Here is a 13,566-nt window from a genome sequence, read left to right as displayed (position 1 = left end):
GTTCTTCACATTCTTCGTGTTCTTCGTGTGTTCTTCGTCTTCGAAGGTTTGTTGTGGAAGTTCTTCGGGGCTTTAGAGGCTTGAATCTGTGGAGCTTCACTGATTTGTGGTTGTTTGAGGTTTCTGGAGGCTTTTGAGCTTGATTCCAGTGACCTTTGAGATTTAGGCAGGTAGTTTGGATGATTCTGCTTTGAATGTTCTTTGTATTTGAAGGTTTGTGGTGGAAGTTCTTCGAGGCTTTGGAGGCTTGAATCCGTAGAGCTTCACTGATTTGTGATTTGTTGATGTTTTTGGACCTTTGGGCTTGATTCCCGCAAACTTTAGGATCTAGGTAGATGGTTTGGATGATTCTGCTTCGAATGTTCTCCAATTTTGGGGTTGAAGTTCTTGAAGTTGCTGGAGGCTTCAGGGCTTGATTACAGCAGAGCTTTTTCACTTCTGAATCTCAGTCCCCTGAATCTTGGTCCTTCTGAATCTTGGTCCTCTTGAATCTTGGTCCCCCTGAATCTTGGTCCTCCTAAATGTTTTAGAAAGGCTTCTATTTATAGGAGTTCGGAGGTGGGTGAGCAACACGTGGCGGAGTCTGATTGGTGACACATGTCACAGCCTGATTGGTCAGCTTGTGTCATCGCTTACACGTGCTGGATTGCTTGTGTCATCGCTTACACGTGCGAGGCTGCTTGTGTCATCGCTTACACGTGCGAGGCTGCTTATGTCATCGCTTACATGTATGCTGATGCGTGATTGGTTTTTGCATGACACTTGGCAACTTTCTGTTGGCTTCTGAATAGTGATAGCAAAACCTAGCAGCAATACATGGTGCTTTGTAATTGGCTGTATTTTGTGGACTTGGTAATGTGACGTGTCAGCTTGTGATAGGTCAGGAATTTTCCCTCTCTATGCACCCCTCAAGCAGTCATCTGGGCTAGGCAATGCAAGAGTCTCGAAAAGATGTATTGTTAAGACCTCCCACAGGGACGATACATGTCATCCTCGCCGCTCCAAGAAGAACCGGCTCATTTCCTTCCAGGGTGCTGTCTGTGGCTCAGCTTTCTACTGAGGACAGAGAAAAAGAATGTAAAAGGTCTAAAAAGGGAAGCTCTTTAATATTAGGATTCTCGGACGAAGATAAGAGGGGAACTATCCAACCTCACGATGATGCCTTACTAGTTATGCTGAGAATCAGAGGTTTCGATGTGAAGAGGGTACTGGTAGACCCGGGCAGCGCAGTAGAGGTAATGTACCCTGATCTATACAAGGGGCTGAACTTAAGGCCGGAGGATTTGACGGCTTATGACTCTCCCCTTATCAGCTTCGAAGGGAAGACAGTTATACCAAAAGAGCAGATCAGATTACCCATACAGACCGGGTCAGAGGTGGTGGAGGTGGACTTTATCGTGGTTGATGCCTACTCGCCCTACACAGCGATAGTAGCCAGGCCATGGATCCACGCCTTAGAAGCCATATCTTCCACACTTCACCAAAAGGTAAAATACCTGTCCGGAGGCCAAGTGGAAGAGATTCATGGGGATCAGGCCATGGCTAGGCAGTGTATGGTGGCTGCCATCTCACGTTGGTCCAAGGCTGAGTCCTCGGCTTCTGAAAACTTATAGCAACCAGCCATCTCGGCAGGGCAAGTCAGTGGGCCAGCCGATGAGATAAGGTGTGAAATTTTGGAAAAGTTTATCATTGACAATGACCCAGAGACATTTTTCCTCGGAGTTGCCTCCTCAAGAAAAAGAGGAACTGGTCAAGTTTCTGAGGAGAAATGTTGATGTGTTTGCATGGGATGCTTACGATGCCCCGGGGGTTGACCCTAGTCTCATTTGTCACCACTTGAATGTTAACCCATCTTCCATTCCAAAGAAGCAACCACCCCGATGTCCCTCGAAAGAACATGCCAGTGCCGTTAGAGATGAAGTGACGAAGCTGAAAAGGGCAGGGGCTATCAAAGAAGTCTTTTACCCTGAATGACTAGCAAATATGGTGGTGGTGAAAAAGAAAACGGGGAAGTGGCGAGTCTGCGTGGACTTCACAGACTTGAACAAGGCATGCCCGAAAGACCCATTCTCGTTACCTCGAATTGACCGATTGGTAGATACGACTGTAGGCCACCCTCGAATGAGCTTCCTGGACGCCTTCCAGGGCTATCATCAGATACCACTGGCACTAGAGGATCAGGAGAAAAAATCGTCATGACACCCGTCGAAAACTACCACTATAAGGTGATGCCCTTCGGACTAAAGAACATAGGGTCAACCTACCAAAGAATGATGACTAGAATGTTCGAACCTCAGCTAGGCAAAGTTATTGAAGTCTACATAAACGATATGGTGATAAAAAGTAAGGTGGTGTCCGAGCACGTGAAAGACCTGGAGATCATCTTTGGCATCTTAAGGGAGCATAAGTTGCGGTTCAATGCTTCCAAGTGTTCATTTGAGGTCGGATCTGGGAAATTCCTAGGCTATATGGTAACTCACAGAGGAATAGAGGTAAGCCCAGATCAAATCAAAGTGATTAATAGCCTACAGGCTCCTCGGAATCCGAAAGAAGTGTAGAAACTCACTAGCATGATCACAGCGTTGAACCGGTTCATATCACGATCTGCAAACCGATGCCGACCTTTCTACCTCTTAATAAATAAGTGGAAAGGGTTTGAGTGGTCGGAGGATTGTGTCCTGGCCTTCCAGCAACTCAAAGAATACTTGTCGCGACCACCCATCATGTCTAACCCTGAGGCGGACGAGGTACTGTTCACATACATAGCGGTAGCCCTCATGTTATAAGCCTGATACTGATATGAGATGATAATGGAATACAGTGACCAGTGTATTACGTAAGTAAATCATTACATGAGGCTGAAGTGCGCTACTTAACATTGGAGAAAGCAATTCTAGCAGTAGTGCATGCCACGCGAAAACTCCCCCATTACTTTCAGGCACACACGATCATTGTTCTAACCCAGCTTCCCCTTCGATCGGTGCTCTGAAGTGCCGATTACACAAGAAGGATTGCCATGTGGAGTGCACTTTTGGGGGCCTTTGATATTAAATACATGCCTAGGTCCTCTGTCAAGGGTCAAGTCCTCGCGGACCTAGTTGCAGAATTCGCTGAACCCTCTGTAGAGACAATAACAGAGAAGGAAGACATGGATGGAAAATCAGTTGGCACAATCTCAGCACGGGAGATCTCGCGTTGGAAAGTCTACGTGGACGGCGCGGCCAACCAAAAAGGATCTGAATTGGGCTAGTTCTAATATCGCCCGAAGGTATTGCCATTGAAAAATCGCTAAGACTTGGGTTCTCGACTATGAACAATGAGGCCGAGTACGAAGCTTTACTTCAAGGAATGATGATGGTTCAAAAATTGGGCGGAAAGATAATGGAAGCATTCTCGGACTCCAAGTTGGTCGTTGGCCAAGTAATGGTGAGTTAGAAGCTAGAGATGCTAGAATGCAAGAGTATCTTGGTCGTGTCAAACACCTGCAGTTAGACTTTGAATCCTTCAATCTGACGTATGTTTCCAGAAGTGGGAACACATATGCAGATTCGCTGGCCACTCTTGCCACGTCCTCTGCGCATGATCTGCCGCGAATGATCCTTGTTGAGGATTTATGGCAGACAAGTTCAATTAGAAGAGACATAACTCAGGTCCATCAGGTTGGAAAGAGTCCCAGCTAGATGGATCCTATAATGAACTTCCTCAAAAACGATACATTACCAAAAGGAAAACTGGAGGCCGAGAAGATACGGAAGAATGCTCCTCGGTTTTGGTTGTCAGAAGACCACAAGCTATACCAGCGTTCCTATTCTGGGCCGTACCTATTATGTATACACCCAGAGGAATCCGAGTCCTTGCTTAAAGAGCTATATGAGAGGATTTGTGGAAGTCATACAGGAGGAAGATCGCTGGCGCACAGAGCACTCACCCAGGGATACTGGTGGCCGAACATGCAGAGAGAGGCCCAAGAATATGCAAAGAAGTGTGATCCATGCCAGAGATTCACCCCAAATATCCACCAGTCGGGAGGAGTCCTTAACCCCCTCTCCAGCCTCTGGCCGTTTGCTCAGTGGGGTCTTGATATTGTCGGTCCTTCCCTAAAGCGGCAGGGAATAAGCGATACATAATAGTTGGCACCGATTATTTCACCAAATGGGTAGAGGCTGAACCTTTGGCCAACATCAGGGATGTGGATGCCAAGAAATTCATTTGGAAAAATATTATTACACGCTTCGAAACTCCTCGCACCCTCATCTCGGACAACGGTCTTCAATTTGATAGTAAGAACTTCAGGGAATACTGCTGCGAATTTGGAATCACAAACCTATATTCCACTCCTGCCTACCCCCAAGGAAATGGGCAAGCCAAGGCCGTGAACAAAGTCATAATGAGCGGGCTGAAAAAGAGGTTGGATGATGCAAAGGGGAGATGGGTGGAAGAGCTCCCACATGTTTTATGGATCTATCGAACGACGCCGCGACGGTCAACGAGCGAAACTCCCTTTTTAATGACTTATGGGGCCGAAGCCGTACTCCCAATTGAGAACAGCTTCCTCACATTGAAGTCTAGCACTTTTACCCCAAAAAACAATGACGAGTTACTGGGGAGAAGTCTAGACTTAGCTGAGGAAAAAAGGGAAAAAGCGATGATCCATATGGCTTGTTATCACCAGAAGTTAAAGCAGGGATATGATGTTAATGTAAAGCTGCGACCTTTGAGTCCAGGCGACCTCGTGATGAGGAAGATTCTCGGCAGCGCTAATAACCCTTCCTGGGGAAAGCTGGGACCCAACTGGGAAGGACCGTATTGCATCACATTTGTGGCCGGAATAGGTGCTTATTACCTAGAAGACTTAGATGAAAAAACTGTACCTCGCCCGTGGAATGTAAATAATCTAAGAAGATATTATTATTAATGAAAACAGCTCTGCCTATGTTTTGTTTCATGATCATCATATACCCATTGGTCCATTTCCATCTATCCAAGTTTTAAACAGAACCTAAGTTCTGCATGACTCCTCGGACCACAGACTTGGGAGAAATTAATAACTTGAGGCATCTATCCAAGTTTTAAACAGAACCTAAGTCCTGTATGGCTTCTCGAACCACAGACTTGGGGAAAATTAATAACTTGTGGCATCTATCTAAGTTTTAAACAGAACCTAAGTCCTGCATGGCTCCTCGGACCACAGACTTTGGGGAAATTAATAACTTATGGCATCTATCCAAGTTTTAAACAGAACCTAAGTCCTGCATGGATCCTCGATCCACAGACTTGGGGGAAATTAATAATTTATGGCATCTATCCAAATTTTAAACAGAACCTAAGTCCTGCATGGATCCTCAGACCACAGACTTAGGGGAAATTAATAACTTATGGCATCTATCTAAGTTTTAAATAGAACCTAAGTCCTGCATGGCTCCTCGGACCACAGACTTAGGGGAAATTAACAACTTAGGGGAAATTAACAACTTAGGACTCCTATGCGATTTTAAGGTACGTTCGTAGTTTAGTATAATTGCATCTATTGTTCTAAGTTCGCCGCACGGCACTGCCTTTTCTCATTTGTTTATATTATTGCAAACATCAACTAAAGGAACACTAGCATTAATTTTGAACCAAGTAATGAAATTATATTATCATCGGTCATAAATACAAAAAGAGAAATGGGAGAAAGAACATTCTATATTAATAAACTGAGAATAATACAAAGGGAAGTCTTTACAAAAGAGCAAAAGGTAAGACAACTCCCGTTTTAAAGAAAATACCAAAAAAAAAAAAAAACCTAGAAGCTAAGCCTCAGCAGGAGGATTCTCTTTCTACTCTGGCTGAGGAGGAGGAACCTCTTTGGCTTGGGAATCTGCCCCAAGACCCTCAGAGACGGGCTCCTTGGCAGGATCCTTGGCCTTATCAAGCAAAGGGATGGTATTAGGAATAACCATGGCCTGCTTAGAAGCTTTAGGGGTGCCGTCAGGGATCTCTCGGATCTCAGGAGGGAAGAAGACCTTCTCGAGCAACCTCAAGGCCGAGTCTGCAGGAACCCCTGCAGCATCAAGGGCATGAGCCCATGAGATGCTGCAGTAATCCCTGCATACCTCTGGAAGCTCCTCAGAGAGCCTGGCTTCAGTCTCCTCCGGCCCAAGCTGATAAGAAGCCTTCTTTGCAGCCTTGGCTGCTTCCCGAACTAGCTGAGCCTCTTCTTTGGCCAATCGGACCTCCTCCATAGCTTTCTGTAACGTGGACTTGAGATCCAACACTGTTTGCCTTTCAGTGGCAAGGTTGGTCTCGGTCACGTACAATTTTTGGCGCTGGTCCTCGGCTTGGGTTTCAGCGTTCTTCAGTCCAGCCAGAGCGCTCTTACGGCCTTTCTCCGCCTCTTTGAACTTCTCCAAAAGTTCAAAATTCTCCTACTTGAGGGACCCTACAGATTTCTCCACCTCGGCACGAGACTGAGCCTCAGCTTCAACCAAATTGCGGTTGCTGCGGCAGTACTCCTCGGCCACAAACACTTGCTGAGTAATCTGCCCACAAAACAACAAAACGATATCTTAGAATGTGACAAGGTCTAATGATTTTATCAAAGGTTAGAAGAGTCACTTTACCATTGCAAGGTCCCTCTTGAGGGATAGAAAGAGCTTAGGCTGAGAGAATCGCCTGTAGGCCTCCATGTCCTAGGGAAGGAGCACTGGCTGCTCTAGGGCCTCGGCTATATATCCTTCTCGGCCCTTATTGTATTTTCGGACCGAGGCAGTATAAGGAATGGCGACTCCGTCTACCTCGAGCTTCGGGCTCCAAGTGCGCGGATTAACACGCACTTCGGCCCGATTCTCTTCCTCTCGACTTTCTACGGACGGAGCCCTTTTATTCTTCTGCTCCTGGGTGGTTTTTTGTTGCTTGCCCTGGCGGGGGCCCACCTCACCTTCCTCAAGGGTTTCAACTGGCCTTTTCTTCTTCAGGTCCGGGTTAACCTTTAGGCCGAGATCAGAAGGGAGCTGAGGAGCAACAGGAGGAAGAACAGGGGTCTGCGATTGAGATGGCGCCTTTGATGATTGACCCTTGCCTCGGGAGGCCATCAACTCTCGTAGCCTTTTTCCTTTATTGGAAGCCATATTATCTACCTCGTCGTTTGAGGAGTCTTCCGAGCAGGCTATAATAATTAGGGCGCCGACCACAGAATTTCGATCCTGCTCTCCCTCAGGATCTGAAAGCTCAATCAACGGAGCTTTGGGAATCTCCTCTTCAAAGTAGAATTCGTCTATCTCCTCCTCAAGAGAAAGACGAGATGATTCAGTTTCTCCTTCCGCTTGTGCAGCAACTTCAAGGTTGTCTGGTGGAGGCAATTGCGCAACTGGTAAAAGATTCTGAATGCCAGGCCACACGACTGGCTTGAGATCGTGGCGGGCTAAAAATTTGGGCTTGGACACGTCAATCTGAGCTAACCTCAGACTACCGCTCTTATGGCGTGGCCAATGTCTTGGAAAGCGCGGGATAGGGGTTGGTAGCCCAAAACTAGATGAGCCGCGCGTAGTTGCCCGTCCTCGTTCACATAGATTTCTGACCTCAAAAGATAGTTCAAGGCCGGAACGTTTACGTGGCTCAGCCGAGGAGCAACATGAGCTTTATCTGCAAAATAGCCGAGGATGAGATTGTGGTTAAGTTATAAGATTTTTTGATTCTTAAGCAAAAAAAAAAAAAAAAAAAATGAATCTAAAGAGCTAAACCCCCTCCCTAAAGGATTGGCCCTAGAGGTGTCGCACCTAGAGTTTCTGCCCGAGTTGGACAATGAAAACCATCGCTCCACTCTCCTGAGGCAATGAGGAAATCATCCTTCATAGTTTTATTGGATACTGGGAGGCAGGAAATTAGCCTAATGACCTTGGACCGGGATTTAAGATAATACCCCCCTTCTCGACGTAGTAACACTCATACATATGAACTACATCGTGCTAGGTAAGGCCTAGACCCATCCGCTCGTCCAGGACATCTATACTGCCTAAGATCCTGAACATGTTTGGAGCGCACTGATGCAGTGTTAACCTATGGTTGAACAAGTAGTCCCGGGTAATCCTACGCATGGGAAGTGTCATTCCTCCTTCTATAAAAGCAATCATGGGAATGACGACTTGACCCATGTCTCTATCTGTTAATACTCCTTCTGGGGGACAGTACTGCAGAACCACCCCCTGTGGGATATGATATTTTGCCCTAAAAGCCTCCATGACAGCCGGAGTGTCTACTAGATCCTTGAATCTACCCATCTAAGTTGAACTAGAGGGACGGGAAAGAAAACCGAGATGAAAATTGAAAGCCGAGGAGAAATTTGAAGCAACGAAGCAAGCGGAACTTACAGGTGTCCTCACAAACAATCACCAAGACGCTTGGAAATCTTTTCAGGGAAGGATGCTTCGCAGAAATCGCTACAGAAATTTGAAGGTCGGAAATGTTCGTGAATCTTTGGGCGCTGGAGTTCTCTGGACTTCTTATATGCTAGTAAAAAAGAGAAACGAGTCTCTTTAGGGCTTTATATAGCTAGGGGGAAAAAGGAAATCACTCCCGCTCAAGAATTCTGAGAAGAATGTCAGCCGTTGAATCTGCGCCTCGCCGTTGGATAAGAGAGACATAAAGCCACCTGGAGTAAATAGCCGCGCCTCGTAAATTGTAGCGCATCAAAAGAAACTACCCCCCACACGCGTGAACTAGGAACTAATTAATTTCATCCTTTGTAATGTCAAAACCCCGCTTTTCTTCTCAGAAGAAAATAAAAAAACCGGAGTTTTGAGGGGCTATTGTGGGGACCGGCCCAAAATAACAGGTTGGGCCCTAGGCCCGTCTGAGGACACAGCCCATCCGAGGAGACAGTGTGACTCAGGCAATCCTTATTCAAACCCACTAGGGCAAAGAAAGCATTTCCGAGGAGTAATTTATCCTCGGATAAAGCAAAATCCGGAGCAAAGGTACATGTAAACCACTACAGCCCATCTTCCAAATACGTAAAAAGGAAGGAAACCCGAAATATCTCAGCAAAGGCTACCACCACCACATTAAATGCATTACAACTACTCTTTTAACCGCATTAATGAGAAGAAGACCCCTGAATAGTGCTACCTTGGCTACCGCAACTCACAAAAAATTGAGAGGGGTGTCTAATGGGACAGGTGCTCAAGTGGAGGATTTGATGATCAACAAGTGTAAAGCCCAGATGATTAGAAAGGGTCTATATAATATGTAAAAGTCCCCCAGGAGAGGAGGACAAGAAAAAAGGAGAGAATACTGTAGAGAAATCTTACTGCATTGATCTGTATCTATTAACCAAGTTTTTTAGCTCTATCATTTTGGATGACTTTTCAACACAATAGCATTTGTTCTTGTTCGTGTATTCCCTTAACCCATGCAACAGTCCGTTTAAACTTGCTTAAACCGAGTTCTTTAGCCCATACTCTACAAGAATTCATTGTATTGGGTTTTTTGGACCAAGACTTGTGACAGCAAGAACTTGGTTACTAAATTGTGCCCCTACAGTAACATTTCTCAATTATGATTTTTTATTCTTTATATTATTTCTCATTTCTCTCATTTCATTTCATCCATACGTTTTTGTTTTTGTTTGTTTTTTTTTTTTCTTTCTCCATACGCGTTTGTCCTTATCTCTTTCTTCTTTTCTTTCTTTTTCTCCCTCATTCAAGAAGTGCTCTCATTCTCTCTCTTTTTCTCCAGCTCTCGCTCTTTTTTTTTTTCCTTCCTACATACACGTTTGTCCTTATCTCTTTATCTCCCCCTTCTTTTCTTTCTTTTTCTCCCTCATTCAAGAACGTTCCAGCTAGTGCTCTCATTCTCTCTTTTTTTTTCTCTAGCTCTCGCTCTTTTGTTTGTTTTTTTTTTACTTGATTCCAGGACAATCATTGTGTTTGTGAAGAGGGTAGGTGGGAAAGGGCATTTGTGGTGGGAGAGGGCATTTGTGTAATTCCACGGTGAGAACACTTTTCTCTCCAAAATTTTCCTCCGGATTTGGGAGGATGTAAATTGTGGGCTCGGGAGAGAAAATTTTCTTCTGGGTTTTCTATCCTCAGCATTTTCCTTCTTTTGCCAAACAGTGGAAAACACTATTTTCCACCCTATTTTCCTCCCTTTGTTTTCCATCCTTCCTATTATCCCCCCAACCAAACACAATGTAAATGCAAATATTGCATTAAAGATTAACAAAATCTATTCCCCTGTTTTTACTAATATTTAAAGGATAGAAATTAAGCAATCATTTACCCAAAAAAAAAAATCATTGAATTAAGAGTTTGAACAAATGATTTTGAGGGGATCATTTGTTCCCCCTTCTTATCTCACCCAATCATTTACTAATATTATCTCCCCCTTCTTTTCTTTCTTTTTCTCCCTCATTCAAGAACGTTCCAGCTAGTGCTCTCATTCTCTCTTTTTTTTTCTCTAGCTCTCGCTCTTTTGTTTGTTTTTTTTTTACTTGATTCCAGGACAATCATTGTGTTTGTGAAGAGGGTAGGTGGGAAAGGGCATTTGTGGTGGGAGAGGGCATTTGTGTAATTCCACGGTGAGAACACTTTTCTCTCCAAAATTTTCCTCCGGATTTGGGAGGATGTAAATTGTGGGCTCGGGAGAGAAAATTTTCTTCTGGGTTTTCTATCCTCAGCATTTTCCTTCTTTTGCCAAACAGTGGAAAACACTATTTTCCACCCTATTTTCCTCCCTTTGTTTTCCATCCTTCCTATTATCCCCCCAACCAAACACAATGTAAATGCAAATATTGCATTAAAGATTAACAAAATCTATTCCCCTGTTTTTACTAATATTTAAAGGATAGAAATTAAGCAATCATTTACCCAAAAAAAAAAATCATTGAATTAAGAGTTTGAACAAATGATTTTGAGGGGATCAATTTAAACCAAAGTAGTATGTGGGATACCATAATCATGAAGGCAATGTATCTGTCATTAAATAACAAATAGTATATTTAGGAAAAAATAAATAAATAAATAACAAACAGTATATGGGTCATGTTTACAGTAGCTTAGGACAATTGTTAATAAAGTATTTTTAAAAAAAATTTCATACCATTCTTATAAGAAATATAACAAGCTGTTAAAATAATTAATTATTTTTTTCCTACAAAAAGTATGGTTTTTAAACTCGGACAAAAGCACACAGTTTGATCGAGTTAACCATGAATGGTTCTTGAAAATGTTTTTTATATGTGAGAACTGGGTATATAAAAAATATGAGAAAACCGATTAAATCGTGGTCTAACCTGGATCGTTCAAACTGTAAGTCGATGAAATTTGATTTTCGATCTAAAATTCTAGCATGGATCTAAAGTGATGAAGAAGATCCGCAGATAAAGTAAGAAATTTAAGGAGCACCAATTGATTGCATGGTGAGATTAAAAAAAAAAAAAAAAGAGAGAGATGAAAGCAGTCAGAGACACGAGGAGGAAGGAGAGAGGAGTAGGATTGTAGGAGAAGGATTGGGATCTAGTGCTATTAGCTTTTAGAACCCTGTAAACTAGATTGTTTGACCTAATTAATTAACCAAGTGAATACTTAGGTTTATTATTCAAATCTAGGTTAAAACAATAAAGTCATATTATGTAAAGTAGCGGAAAATAAAGAATACAACGATATGATAACCCAGGAAAACCTAACCGGTAAAAAACTTGGGGAGGATTTAACCTAGCTATCTTCAAGGTAAAACAGATCCACTATGAAAAAATTAAAGTTTGTATAATAAGATTTAGACCACTAACATCCTATTGCTACCTCGAGTAGAAAACTTATTACCATGATCACATGACAGCTCCAAGTCCATAGACTACTTCTTTCTTTGATCTACAACAACCCCAAGTTCTCTTACTTGTGACTTTGAAACTCCACTCAAAGTTTTTGGATCTTCTTGAAAGTTCTTTATGCAGCAACTGAAACTATCATCAAGTTCTTATGCAAATCTTGATCTTGATAGCTCTACGTGTGTGTATGAAGGTAAACACTTCTAGATCTCACAAAAGATTCAATACATAACTCTCAAAAAGACTTTAGAGAGCTTTTGGGTACAAAACCCTAGATCTACAAAAGAGGCATAAGATGCACTCTAATCTCTCTCGAAAAGCCCTTCGTAAAAACGTGTTTAGGATTTTCTTTATATACTAGGAAAAGTAGATCTAAAACCCTAATCCTTAATAGACTTGAACTGCTGTTTGGGTTTAATTCAAATTCTGCAGATACGATTCTCGATCGATTGAGCCTTACTTTTGATTAATCAAGCTTTTCAATTTTGCATAGTAAGTTTCTGCATTCAGCTCGATTCAAACTATAACAAATAAATTTTGAGCAAGTCTAAACCTAGACTTATTGTTTTGATCATGGTTTGCCAACATATACAAAGTGAAGTTCTAATACATTTAGTTCCTAGAGTCTTAGAACCTAACAAGTGCAATTTCATGCAATTGCATTGTGCAATTCACCCAATCCCCTCACAGTTTTTTATTTTTATTTTTATTTTTTTTACTTTTTTACCTTTACTTTTTTACTTTTACTCATTTTTTATATTAATGGTTGAGATTTAAGAAGGAAAGAAAGCATCACAAAGTAAAACTAATAAATGCATTATGAATAGACAAATCAAAAATCACGTGAATGAGAGTCATAATGGAATAGTGAGTTGAAATATGGAACAGTGAGTTTAAATTTGAAATGGAACCTTCTTCCCAGGTTCCTTTTTTGCAAAATGCAAATAGTCAAAACCCCCCACTATGCTAGACAAATTAAAGTTTGGCTACAAACTTAGTTGTAGTTTAAAGCTACAATTCTTATTAAACAAATTAACATGACTACATATTTTGAAAATCTAACATTTAAATTGCATGTTCTTAAAACTCATGTCAAATTTTATGCTAATCGGATGCTATTTACTATTCAATCTATAAATTTAAAATTTTATGCATAATTACTACAAAACTTGAAATTTAAAATTTTAATTGATGATATAGCTATTAATATTTGATTTTCTTAGATTTTTGCAAGTATTGAGAATGGGGATATAAGAAGAAAATATAATACAATTGTGGATTTTTCACATCTAATAAAAAAAAAATATTGAAAGGAGTTGTAATCTTAGTCTACAACTAAGTCTACAACTAAGTTTGTCACTAGACTTTGTCCAAAGTGTAATTTTGGGCCTAAATTTTTTTATGGTGAAATGGTGAAATTATTTGGTCTATTGGAAGAATTGCTGAAATGATTCTTCCAACTAATGAAAAATACTATTTATGCAAGTGTGTGAGTTAGCTTCTAACTAATATAAGAATTTTTTTTTTTTTTAAATCACTAAATGATGTAACATTTGCATAAATAACAGCGTTTTATTGGTTTGGATTATTATAGAGAACCATTGCAGTCCTTAATGGATCTAATAATTTCATTTAAAATGTCTTATTTTCTTGTACCAATAGGAAAAAGAAAACGAGTTTTACGTTGGACGACACCTTTTACGATTGGACTAAATAAAATACCTTTACAGTTATTGACGGTTTAGATATGAGAAACAATGGTT

General features: G+C 41.7%; 1 protein-coding gene across 1 annotated transcript; it reads left to right on the top strand.

Moving 5' to 3' along the window:
• Positions 1 to 1,172: 1,172 nt before the first annotated feature.
• On the top strand, positions 1,173 to 1,613 carry LOC115952095. Its single transcript, XM_031069177.1, has one exon. It carries the CDS (start codon positions 1,173 to 1,175, stop codon positions 1,611 to 1,613), a length of 441 nt encoding a protein of 146 aa, XP_030925037.1.
• The last annotated feature ends 11,953 nt before the right edge of the window (positions 1,614 to 13,566 follow it).

Source organism: Quercus lobata, chromosome 7 (assembly GCF_001633185.2).
Source record: "Quercus lobata isolate SW786 chromosome 7, ValleyOak3.0 Primary Assembly, whole genome shotgun sequence".
Lineage (NCBI taxonomy): Eukaryota > Viridiplantae > Streptophyta > Magnoliopsida > Fagales > Fagaceae > Quercus > Quercus lobata.
This window is presented reverse-complemented; position numbering and strand designations above follow the sequence as displayed.